At 41.3% G+C, this 19,222-nt stretch overlaps 1 protein-coding gene across 1 annotated transcript in view; it reads right to left on the bottom strand.

The window, feature by feature from the left end:
• The window catches only part of enox2 (ecto-NOX disulfide-thiol exchanger 2), a 93,373-nt gene that overhangs the window by 5,790 nt on the left and 68,361 nt on the right, over nucleotides 1–19,222 (bottom strand). The window contains exons 6-12 of the mRNA XM_068740354.1: nucleotides 16,963–17,169; nucleotides 14,230–14,463; nucleotides 12,556–12,768; nucleotides 10,001–10,107; nucleotides 7,163–7,277; nucleotides 5,133–5,320; nucleotides 2,556–2,696 (exon numbers count right to left, since the gene is read on the bottom strand). Coding sequence (XP_068596455.1) covers nucleotides 2,556–2,696; nucleotides 5,133–5,320; nucleotides 7,163–7,277; nucleotides 10,001–10,107; nucleotides 12,556–12,768; nucleotides 14,230–14,463; nucleotides 16,963–17,169 — 1,205 coding nt within the window. The remainder of the gene's footprint in view (nucleotides 1–2,555; nucleotides 2,697–5,132; nucleotides 5,321–7,162; nucleotides 7,278–10,000; nucleotides 10,108–12,555; nucleotides 12,769–14,229; nucleotides 14,464–16,962; nucleotides 17,170–19,222) is intronic.

Below are 19,222 nucleotides of genomic sequence, written 5' to 3'. Positions count from 1 at the left end.
CATATCATAGCGTGCAAAAAAAAAGAGACAAATAAAAGCATTCTTTATTTTTGCAGCAGGATCCAGAAAACAGATGATTTGATCACAGGAGGAAAGCGAAGACGTTGGAGCTCTGTATGGAATCACTGAACTCTTTCTGAGTTAAAACCGACACCATCAGCTTTTGAATTTCTAACAATGTTGTGAGCTCTGACTTCCCGTAAATACATCAGCCGAGTGATAGTTGCCTGATTTGACTAGTGGTTCTCTACTTCTTTGTTTCGACACACTTATAATCCCATATTGGTAGGTTTTTGCACCTCTTCAATGAAGCATGTCTAACGTCAGCTTTTAGCACCTTGCCTTAGAAAACAGTGTCTTTCTGTTAGCTTTGTACAGCTTTCACCAAGTGAGGGAGAAGCTTCATGGTTTAAGTTATAGTTAAAATGCAACGCTTTGCCAAGTCTTACTTGCCAACTAGCTTTTAAACATGGAATCTATTTGAAACCTGAAATTAAGATGCTAAAATGGATCCACACGCATGTACATGTATGTGACCGATGGTAGCTGGAAGGTTAAAAAAAATAAGAAATACAATACAGCATCGCTGGAGCATCAGCAAAATCAATCTCTCAATCAGTAATGTAAATAATCACAAATAGAATTTCTAAAACTTTAGGCCTATGTTGTGATCACAATAGAAATAGTCAATAACCTGACTGACCTGCACTACAGCCAATCCATTAAGAGGAGGTGACAGCAACTGCTAATCTTCAGAGCAACGAACACCCAAAATTGATTTCCCCTTCTCCCTTTAATGAAACTGCCTCTCATGATTCATGTTGTTCCACATGCAGGGATTTAATTAGCACATTTCCCAGGGCTCATAGTTGTGGTGCCACACTTGTAATCAAACGCATCACCATTAATACACTATTGACAACTCTGGCTCATCTGAAAGAAGAGAAGTTACTAATTCACCTCTGCGCTATTTGAATCTCAGAGCGAACGCTTCCCCGCGTGGATTGAGAGCTTCTCGTTTTGTATCACTGTCCAATTTAATAGGTGATTGAACCAGAGGCTCATTTTAATGACAGCTCTTACTCTAATTACTGTATGCCGAGCCAGAAGGAACATTAACAAACATTAGGACTTGAATACTGGGAATATGGTACAACACCTGATACATTAGTAAACATGACATGTTTAACAGAGAAAAATGACCCACGGAACTTGAAATTGTTTAATGAGCTCATTATATGCAGCGTTTAGGTGTGTGTGTGTGTGTGTGTGTGTGCTTTTGTAGCAGGAGCTCGCCACCATGCTATAAAATGGATTTTATTTTTTCCAAGATTATGCCTCAATTCAAGCAACGCTTTAAATCACACAAATGTGACGTTGGGATGAATAATGGAACGGGAGCGACTCTGAATGATGATGTAGCCTGGAATAACAGCTCGGAAACGGCCCCAGCAGCTGACAGCGGTACATTGTCTTCTTCAGGTAATATCTCCCCATCTGGACCACACACTATTGCTGTGTGAACACACCGTTATTAAACACACATCTCGATTACAACTTTTCAGTCGATGCAAACGCTCAAAGGACAAAACGTTCTGAAACGAGAGTATGGGATTTTTGTGCTGGTGGTCCTTAAAAACTTTCAGCTGCAGACAAATAAGGAAAGAATTGCACTGCGGTGATACATGCGCAATATGGTTCTACTTAGGAATTGTATTTCTTCTGGGTTCTATGAGGTTGCGGGAAGGCCATGCAATTACAGAGGCGAGGCAACATAAGTCAGACCGGTCATCACATTTTTTTTTTAATATAAATATTGGCCAGAGATGCGTTCTTACAGACTATTGTTGATGTCACAATGGACTTGACTTTTGACCTTTTGGATATAAAATATCATCCTTTTGTAATTATCCAGCAACACATTTTTGTGACATTTCATCACGCTTTGAGCGGGTGGGACTGATAAACACGGCAAGCCATACTGCTAAAAGAGCCGGAGGAAAACTGCTTTTTCTAAATCCGAATCTGGAGCCCCAGTGGCTGACGGCATCCGTTTGCATTTCTGATGACACTGATATGCAACACCAGGAAGTCAGCGGTGTGACTGTTACCTGGAACAGATGCGGACACCATGGCATCAGGTTGTCGTTTATTAGCTCATTCACTCAATTTCTCGATTGCGCTTTCTGAAGTTTTGCTGGAGCCTATCCCAGCTGTCTGAGGTGTATTTTTACAAATATCAACTGTCTATGAAGGGTTTTCCTACAGCGTTGATATTATAAAGAAGTCTTTTTCTTCATACAAAAAACACATATTGCATTCCCTCTATACGCTCAGTCTGTCATTTGTTAAGTGATGATTTATTTCTTCAATATCTTTCACATATTGGGACTCATCTTGAACTTTCTTCTTCACTATTAAAGTGCAAATCAGATGCTTCTTACTTTCACACAAAGCAAACATTCCAGAAATCAACTTTCTCATAAAACACCCCAAGGAAATATTGCAGGTTCTCCCCGTTTCAGACAAAAATGTGTGTCGTCTGCCAAACTAACCTGCGTTGCATGCGTGTTTTGTAGATTCTGGAGTCCTTCCTTTAGGCTCTGGACCTGGTTCTTCAGCTGCTCTTTGTCCTCCAAACAATTCTCCAGCTCTGTCTCACGTTGTTTTAATTCTTCCCTCATTTTTATCAATTGCTGCAAAAAGAAAAACAGTGCGTCACTAATGCGCCTGTAGCATTAATGATGTTGACCCACCCTGAAACTGCACTGACAGCAGATAACCATCCATCCATTTCTTTTATTCATCTTTAGCATGTAATCCTTCATCTTAATTGAAAAAAAGAAATTAGAGACCGACAAAAAATAGTCCAAAAACATTGTTTGAAAGAAAAAAACAATTGCATTATCATATTCTCTCCTATTCTATTTTGTTTTGCGTACAAGAGGAGTAATTTGCCAAAGCCTTTGAATGTAAACACTTAAAAAAAAAAAATAAATTACATGTAGGTGAAAAGTTCCTTTGGATGACACAAAAACTGGCATTTGAAAAAGTTTTGATCCCTAACAACTATCCTCATCGTCCCACCTCAATTTATCGCCTGCAGTTTTCTGCTCGGTGACTCATGTCCTGCCGCGCTGCTTCAAACAACATAGTTTGCAACAGGCAGGGTGTTTTCTTCTTCTCTTTTTAGAGCCACAGTTTTCATTTGCAAGGTTCACATTAAAGGCTTTTCGACTACAGTCACTCCAATTAAAAAAAGCAAGATGCTGCCAGTACTTGCTGGTATTATTCTAATGCAGTTTGTGTGTACAATCAACCCGTACCAAGGTCCATATGTTGCATCAATGTTCGGTTTCCTCATTCATTCCACGAACACAAAAGAGAAGGCGAGGCCATTAGTCTCTGCTAGCAGTGACTCATAATATTTATGTTACCTGTAACAGCTAGATAAGCAAGGACAAAATGAAAGAGAAAAATGGCAGAATCAACTTAGTAAGTACTTTAGTAAACGTAAGGGCTTTCGACCTTCTAAGGCAGACATGGGCAAACCCAGGCCCGGGGGCCATATGCGGCCCGTTGGTCTCTTTAATCCGGCCCGCCAAACTTGTCCAAATTATATTATTAAATAAAATTGTATAATAATTAAACCTCAGTCATTTGACCTTTTTCCTGTAATGCTACCTGTAAAAGGCCAAATCCTTTAATGCAATAGCTTTCATGTGTCATTTATATTAGCTCACACAAATACTCCATCCATCTGTTCTTGGTCCGGCCCCTCTGCCAAATTTTAGAACCTATTGTGGCCCGCGAGTCAAAAAGTTTGCCCAGCCCTGTTCTAAGGGTTAATTTGAACAATCCTGAAAAGATCTTGTTTTTTATTAACATTTATTTATTTCAGCTTTCTTTCTCACTACTTGACTCACAGGTAATGTTTATTTAATAATTTGATGAAGATGATGCTGTATGACTGAAGATTCTAAATGGATCAAGTGATGAGCTTTCAGATTAAGCGAATTAAAGGCAATCTCTGTGTGCAGTAAACACGATGATTAGGACGATGACATAAAGATCATCATCCATCCACTTTCTTGTATATGAGATGACCTCAAACATCTCGTCTACAGCCGCTTGTCCACCTGGCGGGCCACAGGTGTTGCTGCAGCCTATCCCTGCTGACTATGGGCAAGAGGTGGGGTACACCCCGGATGCGTCGCCACGGGGCCACACAGAGATTACTTAGCAAAAAACAGAAAACTGTATGAACTGTATGTCCAGATGCAAATTTGGATGTGCACAGGAACCCAAACCGGCTGGATCATATGGGCTGATTTCATCACAGCGCTCCTCAGTCATTCAGAGACGACTCCATCTGTTTGACACCCTGTCACGCAGCCAGTTAAGATGGATGACTTTAGAATGCCCCAAAGTAAGGATAAAATATGGTATTCGTTCACAAGTCATAAATTCCATCCTGTCATGCAGATGTGGTATGTAAACTTAAAACGCTTTATTTGGTAGTTGTTAGTCTATCACAACTCTCAAATCCCCCCCAATAAAATATATTTTTTAAATAATGAATCTCAGTTTTCTTGTATTATAGTTCCTATTTTCTAATTAATGACAGAGACTGAAATCCCACCTGTCTTGATAACTCTTGGACTGACACTGAAAGAAGACCAGAGGCAACAAATGAAATAAATCACCATTATGTCCCTCATTAAGCCTGAAGCGCAGAAATTCATGAATATACATAAAAACCTTGTCAATAATCCAAACCGGCAAAACACTGATGGATGGATGGCGTTGTTTGGAAATATTGAATAATTGCATTATTTCAAAAAAGAGAGTACATCCAGTCCTTTTCATTCTATTTTTCTGAATTAAAAGGTTGAAGCCATTTTAATAGTCAGGGTTGTTTTTCAAATCTCAGCGCACAACCTTCCAATCCAGAACTGAATCCCATTGCAACTGTAAAATCTTTTTGATTTAATGCCTTAAAAAAGGTTTATAGCAGCGCTTCACAAAAGAAGACAGCTGCTCTTGACAGTTGTACCCGTCTACAGGTACTCTTTTTAAGTACCAGATGAAACCTCTTGTTGGGCAGAGGAAAACAAAAGGGTGAGAGCTACCTTCTGCATGCCTTGCAGAGCCTGCTGCAGGAAACTGAGTTGTTGAGAGTGTGTATTGTCTTCTTCACTCCTGATTGGTAGGTTCTTGCCCTGTTCCTGTTTTAGCAGCTCCACCTCATTCCTGTAGGCGTCCAGCTGACAACGCAGCGAGTCATTCTCCTCCTTTAAGGCTTCTGCTTGGGAAACACCTACAGCATCAGGCACAGAGAACAGTCTGGACTTTATTATACTGAAGAATAAAATTCATTAAATTGCACCCTTCAATACAACATATTGACATCTAATTACTCCCGATGTGCCGCTTTTATGGAAACAAACGCTTCAAAGACAAGAGAAAAGAAGTAAATAAAAACATTGAAATATCACACGTCTGACTTTTTGCAATCATGATTGGATCGCTAATTCACTCGAGTGAGGGCAGGAATATTGAGCAGGATTTGCTGGCTGTTATATCAATCATGAGGCAGATAAAGTAGACCCAATTCTAATTTTGAGGAAAGTTTCAGTGGCTAATGGAAAATATCCTCCAGATAGATGTTTGTTGATGAATAATTTATGCAGAATTATTTCAGGAAAAGATCTGGTTTGTATCTGAGGAAGGGGAGCAACAATTGCTTTCAAGTCTTAATACTGCTTACTTCTACGAAAATCCATTGATCTTTCTGGTAATCGAACATCTACAGCATACTTGTAAAGACTACTGGAAGCTGTGATGACTGTTTGTTATCAGCCCGGCTCTCCTCCTGTTGGCCTTGAGTGAAAGCTCATTGGAAAACTGTAATACACCGAGTAGACTGGGAAGAGAAGCGCCATCATGTGCACGTCTGTGTGTCCATGAACGTGTATCTGGCTGGGCTCCGTGGGGTGCATATGAGTGATGCCTCCAGGCAACGATGGATGACCGCTGGCAGTGGTAATGAGCTCCCGCTGGTTAAAGCCGACGTGTCCATGCTGGCTTTGCTTGCACTCTCCTCGCAAAACGAGGGCTTGAGGTGAGAAAGTATTGATCTCAGTCTTATCAACTTGATGCGAGGCGATGTCAACCACTCTGAGCAATTCCCTTTCTGTTATATAACGGGCAGCGATATAGAGTGTATACATGCATGCACACGCCTACAGGTAAGGGTGTTGTTTTGTATTCCGTACATGAGTTGGATGCAGAGGACCGATTCACTATTGAAGAGACCACAGTCACAACATAGGTGCTATTACCAGGGCTGAGTGATGTGTCATCATGCACCCATCTTAAAGGCCACATATTATACTCTTTTCCCCACAAGGTAATGCAGTTTCCAGACACTTATATGAAATATCTGTGACAGTCTTTGGTCAAAATAGCAAACAGATGAACTTAGTCAGCAATGAACGTGCATGCATGTGCACACACATCTTGTGCACATTCCAACAATGTGACGTCACATTAACGAAGATTTCTGCCAGGCGTAAGGAGAAAAGAATCTGTCTTATTAGTAAATGTTAGAGGTCAGAATGATTAAACCTCAAGAAGAAAAGAGCAGAGAGAGACAAATACAACAGGCGACATAGCTTTACATGCAGTGGTTAGGGTTTACACTCATGTTGCCCTGGCGACCACTCTAGACTTCTGGGCTGTTGAGACGGGAGGGGCAGAGGAATTAGCAAAGCTGTTAAGTTTTGTTGCTCCAGCAAACGGCAAGAGATTCCTTTGAGGAAAAAACAGACCATAATGGCACTTCAGCGGGATGCCGATCAGAGATTAGATGGCAGCTGGCAGGAATGGACATTTTCCCCACACTCGCATCCAATTGTCTACACGCACAAGGGTGGACTGGGGTGTCATTTAGTGGAGGCACTCAACGTCGACGAGGCCAAACACATGTGGCGTCAGCAACTTAATACACTGTGAATGAGTTTTTTCATTCACAGTTTTCAGAAGCTTGGGGGGGGGTGATTACCGTCAGTTCAGTTAAAACCAACTGTCTCAGTCAGAACACTCTCGGTGCTCATGCTCTGGAGAACGGGCCTATCACATTGTCAGGAGTTGTGCATACCCGAGTCCTCAGAGTCCTTGCTGTCGGGGGCATCCTCCATGTCATCATCAGACATCTCCATCTCCTCCTCTCGCCTGATGCCCATCAGCTGCTCGCTGTGCATGTCTCTAATCTCCTGCAAAGCACAGTCAAAGGAGGATCGGTCAGAACTGCAAAAATCCAGTGGGTGATACATATTTTAGCAGGCGCAAGTATAGGAGCGGGATCATCAGAGAGGCAGCGCTTTGATTTCACTGTTAATGGTGGCTCTGAAGAACAGTTAAAAGAGCAGCAGCGAGTTGAGGAGTGGAGATACACAAAGATCAAAAGTACGGTGCTTAGTACCTCCTAGTACCTACAAAGGCTCAAATCGACTCCAGACAGATCAGACAGACATTTCTTTATGCAGTTTAATACTGGCTTAAATCATCCAATGTGAGTCTTGTGTGTTATGTTATGGGATTTCCTGTAAAAAAAATAAAAAAAAGCCACTTCTGACACATCAGTATAGACCTAAGAATATCTGGACATTAATCATGAAACACATTACCGCATTTAAACAGAACACAGGGAAAAGCTTTTTCACATTACAATTGGCAAGAATGTAGTGACATGGACATTAAAACAGAAAGAAGACAAAGACATGAGTTCTCCATCGATGACAAAGTCAAGACTACAGGCTGAAAATATTACTAAAAGCCAAAGTGAGCAAAACGCTGCCCAAGAGTAAATAGACTTACAACCATCTGTCAGCTGACATTATCAGCCTGAGCCCAAGGCAGAGGTCAAGCAGGTACTCCACACACTCCTACATGCAGACACATAACCATCTGGTGCGTGTGGGGCACATTGTGCACGCACACACATTCTCAATTTCCACACAATTGCACACACGCCACATAAAAAACACTGATAGAGGGAGGCAGCTGTTGTCTGATTGTGCCAGGAAGCTGCAGCTACTCAACGCAGCCGGCCGTTTCAACACGTTCCACCTTCAGGCCGGAGGATCATGCTGAATATACAATGACAGAGTGAAACCCATTCGGTGAGAATCTACCCCTGATCAAAAGCACTTACCTACGCTCTTTAAAATGGCCAGAAGATGCCTTTAATATGGCTCTAAAACAGGCCTGACCAACCAAAGTGAAAATAAACTTGAATTCAACTATATATTTGGTTTTAAATCACATCGCTCCATGTATTTTACACTATAAGAAGTTAAAACTCACATTAACATTATGGATGCCGCGTACCATCCACCAATGGTACAGTTCTACGCCATATTTACATGACGGAACCTTCACTGGTTTCACCAATGACCTTATCACTTCATTCATTACCTCACTGCCAGGTTTTAAGTTGTCAATACAGCATGAAGCTGATTTTTGCAAATTCACTATATTTATTAGAGGAAACTTGAAGACCAATCGATGCGTGCTTCGAGGACTGGCTACCTTTTGAAGAAGTTGCTAATATGGTGTGTCTGGAACTCTGGATCCAAATCAAGGAGGTGCAGCAATGTATTCTCTCATCTCATCCAAATATATTTATTGCCAGTTAAAAATGAACTTCATAACTTGGGCCAGACGTATTTCCAAACTTCAAGCTGTACCACTCTATCCTTCACACACACACATTCAACACACGCTCTATGTTAGAATAGATGACTAGATATAATAGTGTAAAGTATTAAAACACAAATAAAACATAAAGCACGTTTTCACCAGGGCACCTTTAAATGGAATTATTCCTAAAAATGTCCTTTGAATAACGGACAAATTCAGTGGTGGACCGTCCACACACAGCGGTGCTTTCATTTGCATCTAAGGTCATGTTCTATTCCTTGGTGTACGACCTATAAAGGTGATCTGAGAAAGAATGGACAGTACCCTGAGGCCTGTTCCACACTAGAGAGAGAGAGGAGTTCCAAAAGACAGGACTCCTAAGGAAAATTACGACACACAGGCAGGCATGTATTCAAACATCTGAATCTGAACACGCACCATACAGGTTCCTATTTAACATTGTAAAACCCTCATGATCATTAATTGCATTATCGTTTACACAGTTCTGCAGCAAATCTGAACATTAGACAATTTTACTTTAGAGGACCTACCTTAAAAGAGACGTGTTTGAACAAGTTGCTTTGCTGATCCTGCTGTTTGAGTTCCTGCGCATGTGTATGCAGTATAAAATGTGTACTCTACGCCTTAAATTGTCTGTGGTTACACTAAGGTTAAGCAAAACTTACCAATTGGTATGGTCATATCTGGTCCATTAGGCCCAGGGCCGCACCACACTCAAGATCCTTACATATACCAATCATCATAACATTTCATTTAGTGAAAAAAAAAAAAAAAAAAGTGGTTAGCAGGTAACGAATGAAGAAAAGTTGCTCCTCTTTAATTATACATAAAAAAATTATAACATTTGTTGGGGCAGAGCTTAAAGACTTGTACAGTTTTACCTGCGTCTTTGTAACCCTGAGAGATGGAAGAACTCACCCAGCAGCTTGTAACACAGAGGAAGGCAGGGGTGGAGGGGAATGATGGAGGAAGGGGCGAACACCTGGATGTGAATGTGTTTACATCTCAAACTAGCAGGGGCGAGCAGTCACCTGGTCCGCAATATGGCTTCCTTGAAGGTACTTACTGTCACAAGGAATCTGCTCTTTTGACTTCAGATTTCATTTTCTGGAATTTATTCGTAATTTCAAAAGTATTTAGAGCATTCTAACTATAAATAGTAAAAACAATTCTACAAAAAAAGAAAAAAGAAAACAGGAGTTAAACAAAACTGGATGGAGTCTAATTTTATGTAATCATTTTAACAGGTAGAATGAAATCAAAGTGTACTAACCTCTGCTTGTTTGCGCCACATGTCCAGGTTCTTGCGCTGAGCTTTGGAGAAATGGTCCCATGCCTTTTGTTTGGAAGCAGCTTGGAATACAGACACAATCTGTTCAACTGTGGCAGGATGCAGGGAAGGACCAGAAGTCATCCAGAGACACAGAGAGAAAGAAAGACAGAGGGCAGGTGGGAAGGAGCAGAGGAGTAAGAGAGTGTCAACTAAGGGTGTAAAGAACGGTGTGTGTGTGTGTGTGTGTGTTTGTGTTCGGGGTGTACCATATCATATTCAAAATAAGAGACATCATTTTTAAAATAAAATAAAATATATTTTCGAGTACCATTGTCACTGTTATGCAGGGTAACAGTAAGTGGGCCTGAAAATGACAGGGGCACTTATACCAGCTCCAGTGCATAGGAGCTAGTTTAAAAAGGGAAGCCACTTCAGTAGCGTGGAAGTGGCTTGGTTACAAATGATCAGATGACTGCAGCATATATCAAAAAGGGGCCATAGAAAACTGATTTCAGCCTCTCAAGTCGAGGCAGCTGGCTGATTGACAGCCAGAACGCCACCGAGGAAACCTCTGCAGCTGTGTGAGATCTAAATGACGCATCATTTTCAGTATTTCCGCATTACCACAGAAATACCCTGAAATATTTAGATTTGAGTTCTGAGCACCCCTTGCCCACCCTATAGTGTGTGTGCATGTGTGTGTGTGTGAACACATGACCTACTTACCAGCGGATGCCAGTTTGACCTCTTGTGGATAGTTGGCTACATAATTTATTTTATTACCTAGTGGTTCCACTAAGGATGACTGGAATATCTCAATAACTACTGGCTAGTCGCCATGAACACCAGGGTCCGAAAGGTTAAACAGCAACAGCCTTCGTGAGCTCCTGCATTTAAATTCTGCAGAAGCTACGTCATTCCCATCAGCCTCTGTTGCACTCGACTCGTCACACTAAGGTGCTTAATGAAGTTGGGAAATATTACGTATTATTACACTATTACTTGTATAGGCATCCATTTGTAGCAAGAACAAATGCCAGGCAACACCTCATTTATAGACCTAATTTGCAGAGCCCATTTACAGACATGAGCATGTTGACACAAGCAGGTGCTGATAGCGCCACTGTAGGCTCTTGTTTAACATTTGCTTAATAAGGGAAAGTTTGCAAAGCAACTTGCAGCTGATAAGAATGAAGTGTGACACTCTTGGCCACTGTGCAGCAGCAGCAGCAGCAGCAGCAGCAGCCAGCTGCAGTGGACACCTTGTTGAAGAAGCACAGCGCTCGTATCTTTTCCAATGCAGAATTCTTCATTTTGATATGAAACAGTTCCGGGTTTCAGCCACTGCAGTGAATGCTTTGCACAGTCGTAGGTTGGGCGAGATTAAACGAGTCTCATAATCAGACCTTTAATTCCAAGGTTTCAACTGTTCCAACACGTGACGAGTACAACGACAGCTCTGGCTCTGCACAATCAGGAACAGACCCCATCTTCTGCGGCGTGTGCGTAGTCATTCCACTTAGCGCTCGCGATCTGCTCTAATGTGGGTAGTCATGGAGGAGTATATGGGTGGTCTGAGGACAAAAAGCTAAGTAGTGTGTATGTGCCTGCAGAGTGGTGAGAGAACAGTGCAGGGATCAATAGCATCTTCCCAGCACCCTGCAATTTGAAGTGGATCAATAGTGAAGTCAGAGCAGAGAGGAAAGGGTATAGGCAGACTTCCAACCCTGTGAGCTCATGCGATATGAAATCTCTTTTGCTCAAATACACATACACGCACACACACGGCATTTTATCTTCTAAGCACACTATGGACCTAAAACAGAACAGAAAAGGAAAAACTGGGAACTTCACTTTGGGTTTAAGGATGCTTACAGCTTAAATTTAAGATATATGTGGTGCAATATGTGGAGAAAAAGAGCCGCAGGCTGCCATCGGCTGCACAGCCAAAGCTGTCAAAGGTGGGAAAGAGCAGTGTACGTTGCCTTTGGATGCTGATCAACTGAAATGAGCATTTTACTTTATCAGTTTTTAACTATACAATGAAATAATTGGGCCACTTACTAGTTTGAGCTGAAGGCAATCTAAATAATATTCCAGTGCAGTATTGCTTTTCCTTGTAAGATTGGACACAAACGAGCATGGCATTGAATACCTATTGATTCGGAGTGACAGAACAGGCGCTGTTAGAAAAGAAATTCAACTTACCTGTGAGCAAAGCTCCCCAATAACAAAGTAGCATGAAACGCTATGGCTACTATGATGGAACTGAACTCAAAGGCTCCATATTGTAGACACGTACTCTGTGCATCACATGCACGCTACTGAAGGGCTGTGAAAAAATATTATACTTACTTATTTGCAGCACCGAGTACTCCCAAGTCTGGGTTTGTGTCTATTGTGTAAATTGACAACCTACAGTATGTAACGTGGTCAGTAGGGGGTGGATTCCTTTACTTATCAGTACTTCTATATAATTAATTACATACACTTACTGTATCAATAAAATGAACTCTATTATACATGAAATTCTGTGTGGGGAACACCAGACTCACATTGAACCACTATGCCGGCCAACGCAATCTTGAATTTGTCTTTGGCCTCCTCCATCTCCTTCTCGTGTTGGCTCTTCTCTCCCGTCAGGCGACGGATGTGGCCATTGGACGACTGGATCATGGAGTAGAAGTTGTTGGCGTTCCTGCGGTTGACCTCACCTCGTTCCAACCAGGTCAGGAGAACACGCACTGCTTCACGAAACTTGCCATCATCTGGTCAATCAAGGAAGACACAATGAAAGTGAGATTTGGGACTGAAACGTCCAAACAAAATGATTACTACTGCATTCTGCACAGAGGTGCTAAAAGCAATATCTGAATTATAAAAATAATAGTGGACAATCACATGAAACAGTCCTGTATTCTGGTAGACAAGAGATATTTGTAATTGTTTAAATGCAAAAAAATAAAATAAACAAATAAAACAAGAAATGTAGAAAAAAATTGTTTAAAAGGCACAACTACTTAACATGGTTAACTGATGTTTAAAAGTCTTCAAAACCACTTAAAACAATGTTTCCATGGAAACTAACAAAATAAAATTTGTATATACGTAATTCAAACTATTGAAAGCTAAAAGCACGAAATATTACAAAAATACATTTAAAGTTTGTAGAATTCAGAATGCATAGCGTACCAGATAGGACCGGTTTTCTATAGATACTACATAGGACATGAGAACAGGACTGACTGTGCTTTAGGATGAAAGAAAAAAAGTGTATATTTGACGGAAGTTCATGCTCCTAATGACAAAAACATTTCACAGAGCACAATGGAAACCTTAGTTCATGAAGAAAGCAAAAGGGATAGGGGAAGGAATCCATTTAAAGGTGACCTGTGTAAAAAGTCAGAGGGATACTCCAATTACATTTTGGAGTACAGGAAGATGACGGACAGAAAAGTGCTAAAGATCCCCTTTTTCCATTGGGCAAGAGATTTGGGAAAGAGTAAACCTAAATCTGTAGCAAATAGCAAATAGTAAGTATTTGTGTTTTCCTGACATGAACCCAAAGTAATCGGAAACAAATCCCCAGCTATAAACGCGCCGTGTTAAGAGTTCTTTGTGCCGGAGCCAGTGAAGACCGAGCTGAAAAAGACAAGCAGATGGTAGAAAGGCAAAAAAGTCACAGCATTTTGTTATTGAGCAACTGTGACAGAGACCTGGAAGTGTCATTGCTCATTAGCAGAACAAATGTATTCAGCCAAAGACCTGAAAGAAATCTGAGAAGGAAGGGAAAGGAATGCCGAGCAGAAAATGCAAAGAATGAGCAGCGAGTTCAGCAGAGGAGAAAGGACGAGATAAGAATGAGGAGCATGCTCTGCAGGGAGAGTAAACTGATACGTCATGTTTAACAGCCATTGTGTCAAGTCTTTAGTCAGTTCAACCGGCTGCCGTCTCAGACCATTCCCGTAATGCCTTGGCTTGCATTGGACGGCCTCTCCAAGCACGACACACAACCTTCCCTTAATTTTTTACTGGTTTATATGAAGAATAAAAGTACAATGAAGGGACTTAATGAAGAGAGTGAGCATTTGTACCAGTTAGAATAACCTATATTTACGAAAGGAGTCACCTTCCTCCTTCACGTCAAGGTTGTACATCTTTCCAAAGCTCCGCTTTGGTAAAGCACATACTTTACTATATGTTTTAAACATATTGTCATGAATAACAACCTTTGATCTGGTCTCCCAACTGGCTGCATTCGTGCTCGGAGTAGTGAACAATGGGAGGAGGGGAGGGTGGCCGGAGACGATCCTCCTCTATCTTGCGTCGGTGCCGCTCCTCCCTGGCCAACATTCGCTGGTGACACTCCCACTCGTAGAGGTCGTCTCTGGCCTGAGCAAAGTCCACGTGGAGACGGCCAGTGTCTTTTTTGTCAGTGCTGGAGCCCAAGCGGACACGATAACCTATGGGGTGCAAAGGCACGAAAGTGTTAAAACCGATAGCAAAGGCGAGAAGCCGAATAAGGATTAATTATGCTCGGGTTAGAGGAAACCTTTAAATAAAATAAAAAATATGTGTCTGCAGTTCGTGATAATGAGTGAAGTCTTGCATCTTCCTGAAGCAATTGAAGAAAACAAAACAAAACAGTAGTTGAATTACTTGGACTGTGCATCTTTTGAATGCAAAAGAAAATAAGATGCCTGGGGGCAGGAGTTTCTGACAAAAACAAAGGGCTAGGACTGTGAAAGCTTTCTTCTATATGTTGCAGGGCTTCTTTACGGGCCCTCCATCAGTTACCTTCCATCATCAACAAAATTAATTAAGAATCCTTAAATAGAAAAAAAAAAGCACGAGGCACACTCTTTATTGGAGCCCATCAATCTACCACCTCTCTTTAAAATTGCCATTAGCTCTTCCGCTGTCCTTTCCAATACACGGTCGCTGCTGGGTTCCGTGGAGTACAGAGTGCCTGCATCGCTTGTCAATACTTGAGAGAGACTTAGGGAGGCCAATTACCTCCCAAGTGGCACTAAGAGTGCACAGTATCCCTCATTACTCGGCGACATCTTCTTATCCTCACGCTCTTCCTCCTTACTCAATATTCATAAATAGCTGGTTGCAGAGGTTGAAGTGAAATCCTGGCCGTTTTGTGATTTAATTGGTTGAAATGATCAGAAAGTGTTTGGGTATATGTGCGCGAATACTCAAGCCAGATACAGTAATGATGCCTGGTGCAATTCTCTCTGAGGCCCAACGCACACTCGTCACAGGAAAAAAAAGGAGGGGCAGTGGTAGATGCCAGCGCAAACTGCGCACACTAAATGTGTGCGAGTTCGGGGGTTTCTAAATCAGTCCTCTCTCGAGGCTTCAGCCTTCCAGTCTAACTCTACTTCAATTTCATACGAGGACATCTCTGTGTGCTGGGGCTACCGAGCACTGTCTTTGCGCAGTGTGTGTGTTTGTGTGCAATATTTATGAGGCAACCACACAGCTCTGTCATCTGGGTAACATATGAGCCTCAGCTCGCATGTCATGAAGTGTAAGAATAGAGGCCGATAAAATTACAGAATCTTTTCATTAAAACTATTTCTCAGACACACAAACCATTATTATTTTATCAGTTTTAGTATTTTGACACCAAACACCCACATGGTGTCCATTGCTCTTGTGAAGAGGACATGGACCAGGGGCCTCACATGAAATATAACCTAGCATTCATACTTGTGTGTATGCGCATTAAAGCTGAAAATGGTGTGGTACGGTAATTTATAAATCCACACACGTGCACTGCAACCGGAAATCTTTCCTTTATAAATAACAGCTTGCAGGATCAGTCTTGCATTCTGTCATCATCTTCAATCTACCATAAATGGACAACGCACTATGCCTCATGAATGTTGATGCAAAGAAATGAGCCTGCTGATCGTTGGTTCCTTACGATGAATCATGGCAACAACAAAGAGGAAAGGATGAGTTAAAAAAAAAAACACAAAAAAAAACAACGTTTTTTGACACATTAGTAGAGGTGCTTGCGGGTGAGGTGGAGGTGAGAAAGCATGCACAATTTATTATTCCAGTCACATGGTTTTCCGGCAATGCTTGGACAGTGTGTGCCAATTATTTCTTTTATAACAATCAGACGGCTTCGCACCTCGCCAAAAATGGCTGAAACAATCAGTGGCATTCTGCTCTTTGAGATCATTTGAAAATGGAAATTTGATTGCTGAACACAACTTTTAAGTATTGCTCTGGTGAACCTGGCCTGCATTCTGATTACAACTCATCATACAAATATGGAGCATGAGTGAGAGTTGTCATTAGCATTATTTCCAGATGTTGCATCATAATCTGGGCACGTGGAGAAGATGTGTCATGTGAGGTGACTGGAGAGAGCAGGCCTGACAGTGCAGCCACGTTCACTACAAGGTAGCCATTTTCCCACAATTGTTTATTATTTGATTCCAAATATTTTTTTTAGCAACATCTGGTGCTTCGATCACATCTATCACTGTGGAGGTAGAACTTTTATGACAATGACGAACTATAGTTAACATGAAATATTAAATTAAATGTTTTACAGGCATCAGGAATCAATCGGGCTTCAATCCAACACCTCATCATCAGTGTTCCTTATTTCCCCTAAATCCAAATTTTTTAATGTGCATGTGCCAGAGAATACATACCAGTAGGCACATTCCTCTGTAGCGTGAGCTTTTACAGCTCACAATGTCAGCAGGGCACGCATTAAAATTTCACTTTGATGCTAAAATGCAAAATACGAGGAAGGTACTCCAATTATGAGTCATAACGTTGTCTACATGCAAATACGTGGTGGCAAACATTGGAACACTTTGTATGCTAGACGGACATTTATCCACCCGACACCGACAGTGAAATATTCCGAAATAGTACACAAATAACTACGTAAGCTATAAATAAGGTGAAGAGCTGTGAGAGCTCACCGGAGAGGAAGAGAGCCTTGTCAACAGTGAACTCTTCAGCAAATCTGATATGGCAAAAGTTTTTCTTGCTTTTGCGTATGGCAGTGATGTCGCCACACTGTCCGAAGACCTCCATGATGAGCTGCTCTGTGGCGTTCTCCGGCAGGCCGCCGACAAAAACCGTCTTACACCCTGGAGGCCGATCTCTTGTGGCTGGAGGCGGGAGGTCTGTTCAGAAGTAGTAAATAAAAGAGAGAACATGTCATGTTCACCTCCACTTGGTGGAAATACTGTATTACTGTGTGATCGTATTAGTGCAAAGCTTGTACAAACCGGGCCAAAACAAAGTCACTGTTGAATATGAAGTAAGTTCTTTGAGATACTGGAAACAGTATGCCCAATGGCAAGAACCTCCTTTCCTGAGTAAATTGCTGCTAAAAACCACTTAGGTGGAAGATTGGAGCAGGTCTGACTCCCTGTGTTTGGTTTTCATTAAAAGAATACAAATGTTAAAATTGCTTACATATATTTGAACAGAAAACAGATGGAAGCAGCTGCTCCCTTACCTCAAATAACACTTTTTTTGTAGTTCAATTAAAAGCTTGGATGCTGAAACTGTACACGGAATCTGGTGGACTGATTTATCAAACACACGCAGATGTAAAAAATAAAGATTTGTGGATTTATCCCCAAGATATGGTTTTATTGGGCAGAAATGAAAATTTGTATGTGTAATTGAATCACTAGAATCTTGACATCTTCTGTGTGTTTTTCTTTCTTTCTTTCCAAAAGTTTTCGAACATAAATGAGATCTCGAATGATTAAAGGAAACAACAAGCATGATCAATGAGGCCATTGTGAAGATAACTAACCATACATGTATGGAGTTATAGTCAAAATTAGGGCAGGTCTTCAGGATTCATGTGTCTAATAAATTTTACATTAAAGAAAATGTTCATTATAATTTACTTCTAAGCGAACTCGTCTGTCGCCAACAGGGTAAAAGGGAGTTATCCGACTCCGAGGGCTTTGATAGCGTACTCTCATGATTTATGCTGTTCAGTTTTGGAGTTGACTCGTTTGATGTTGTCGGTCGGGTCCCGACTGCAAATTCAAGGAAATAATCAGTCCTTCCTGAGATTTTTTACAAAATGTATGCAAAGCTCTGCAAGCAATGTATGAATTTCTGATGAATGAATGACGTTACAACTTACTTGACATTTTCTGACTCTTCTTTCCCAACTTTATGCAAATCATGACCTTATTTATTTCTATCTCTATTGGACTTTGTGACACAATTACCGCTGCTGACCACTATCTACAATCATAATTCACACCGGCTGCCTGTTATTCTCTTTTTTTAGAGTACATCATGTGAATGACTTCACTTGACTTAATCATTCTCAATGGATGATTTGAGACTCAGAGTCCTGCCTACTATTGTCCACTTGATTATTCATAAGGTAATATTAAACGTGTTCTATGCCTAAATTTGAACGTGTGACTTGGCACACACACACACACACACACACACACACACACACACACTTGGACTCCAGCGATACACCTGCCAATTGGGAAGCTGAGTGAATGAACGGTTCACTAGCTATTTGGAGGGGAGACAGAGATTCCTTGTTTTATCGTCAGATTGTTCAAAAGAACTACAAAATTATAAAGATTTATGCATGAATTATTATAACTTGGAACAATATGCGCAGACTGTTTTTTGTTAGACACAAAGTTGTTTTAAACTGCTCCATGCATAAAAATGAAATCCTTTTTGGCTACAAACGGATTGCAAAGCCTCTCGTGTGGAAGGTCTCTTGTATTGCAGGAATAATTTATTTAACACAGATGGGTGTTGACTGATCTAATCACCAATGGATCAGGCTTCTCATCCATGATGAATGCGATTAGCTGGGTGTATGAGGAGTGAACCGGCTCATCAGCACAACACTGAGAATGCAGCGCTTCCTTTCATGCGTCTGCTAGACAGGCCTTGTAATCAGCTACTGATATTCCCATACCACATCTATACTGAATGTACCAATACTGCGGTCAAACAGATTGGATTGCTAGGGATGCATCATCACGGCCTGGCTGATTGGCACCAAGCGGGAAGAATCAAGTATTGCAGGGTCTTAAGTGTGCGAGAGGACATTTCAAGATTCTCAAACCAACATAAGATTCACAGAGTTGATCAAATTTGCTGAAACCACTGGTCGACAGGAGACGCCTGCTCTGTGCCACGCCAGTTGTTGAGCAGATTGTCTGCTTCCTT

This window comes from Brachionichthys hirsutus, chromosome 6 (assembly GCF_040956055.1).
Source record: "Brachionichthys hirsutus isolate HB-005 chromosome 6, CSIRO-AGI_Bhir_v1, whole genome shotgun sequence".
Classification (NCBI taxonomy): domain Eukaryota; kingdom Metazoa; phylum Chordata; class Actinopteri; order Lophiiformes; family Brachionichthyidae; genus Brachionichthys; species Brachionichthys hirsutus.
The sequence above is the reverse complement of the archived record's forward strand: the minus strand, read 5'-3'. Positions and strand labels throughout refer to the sequence as shown.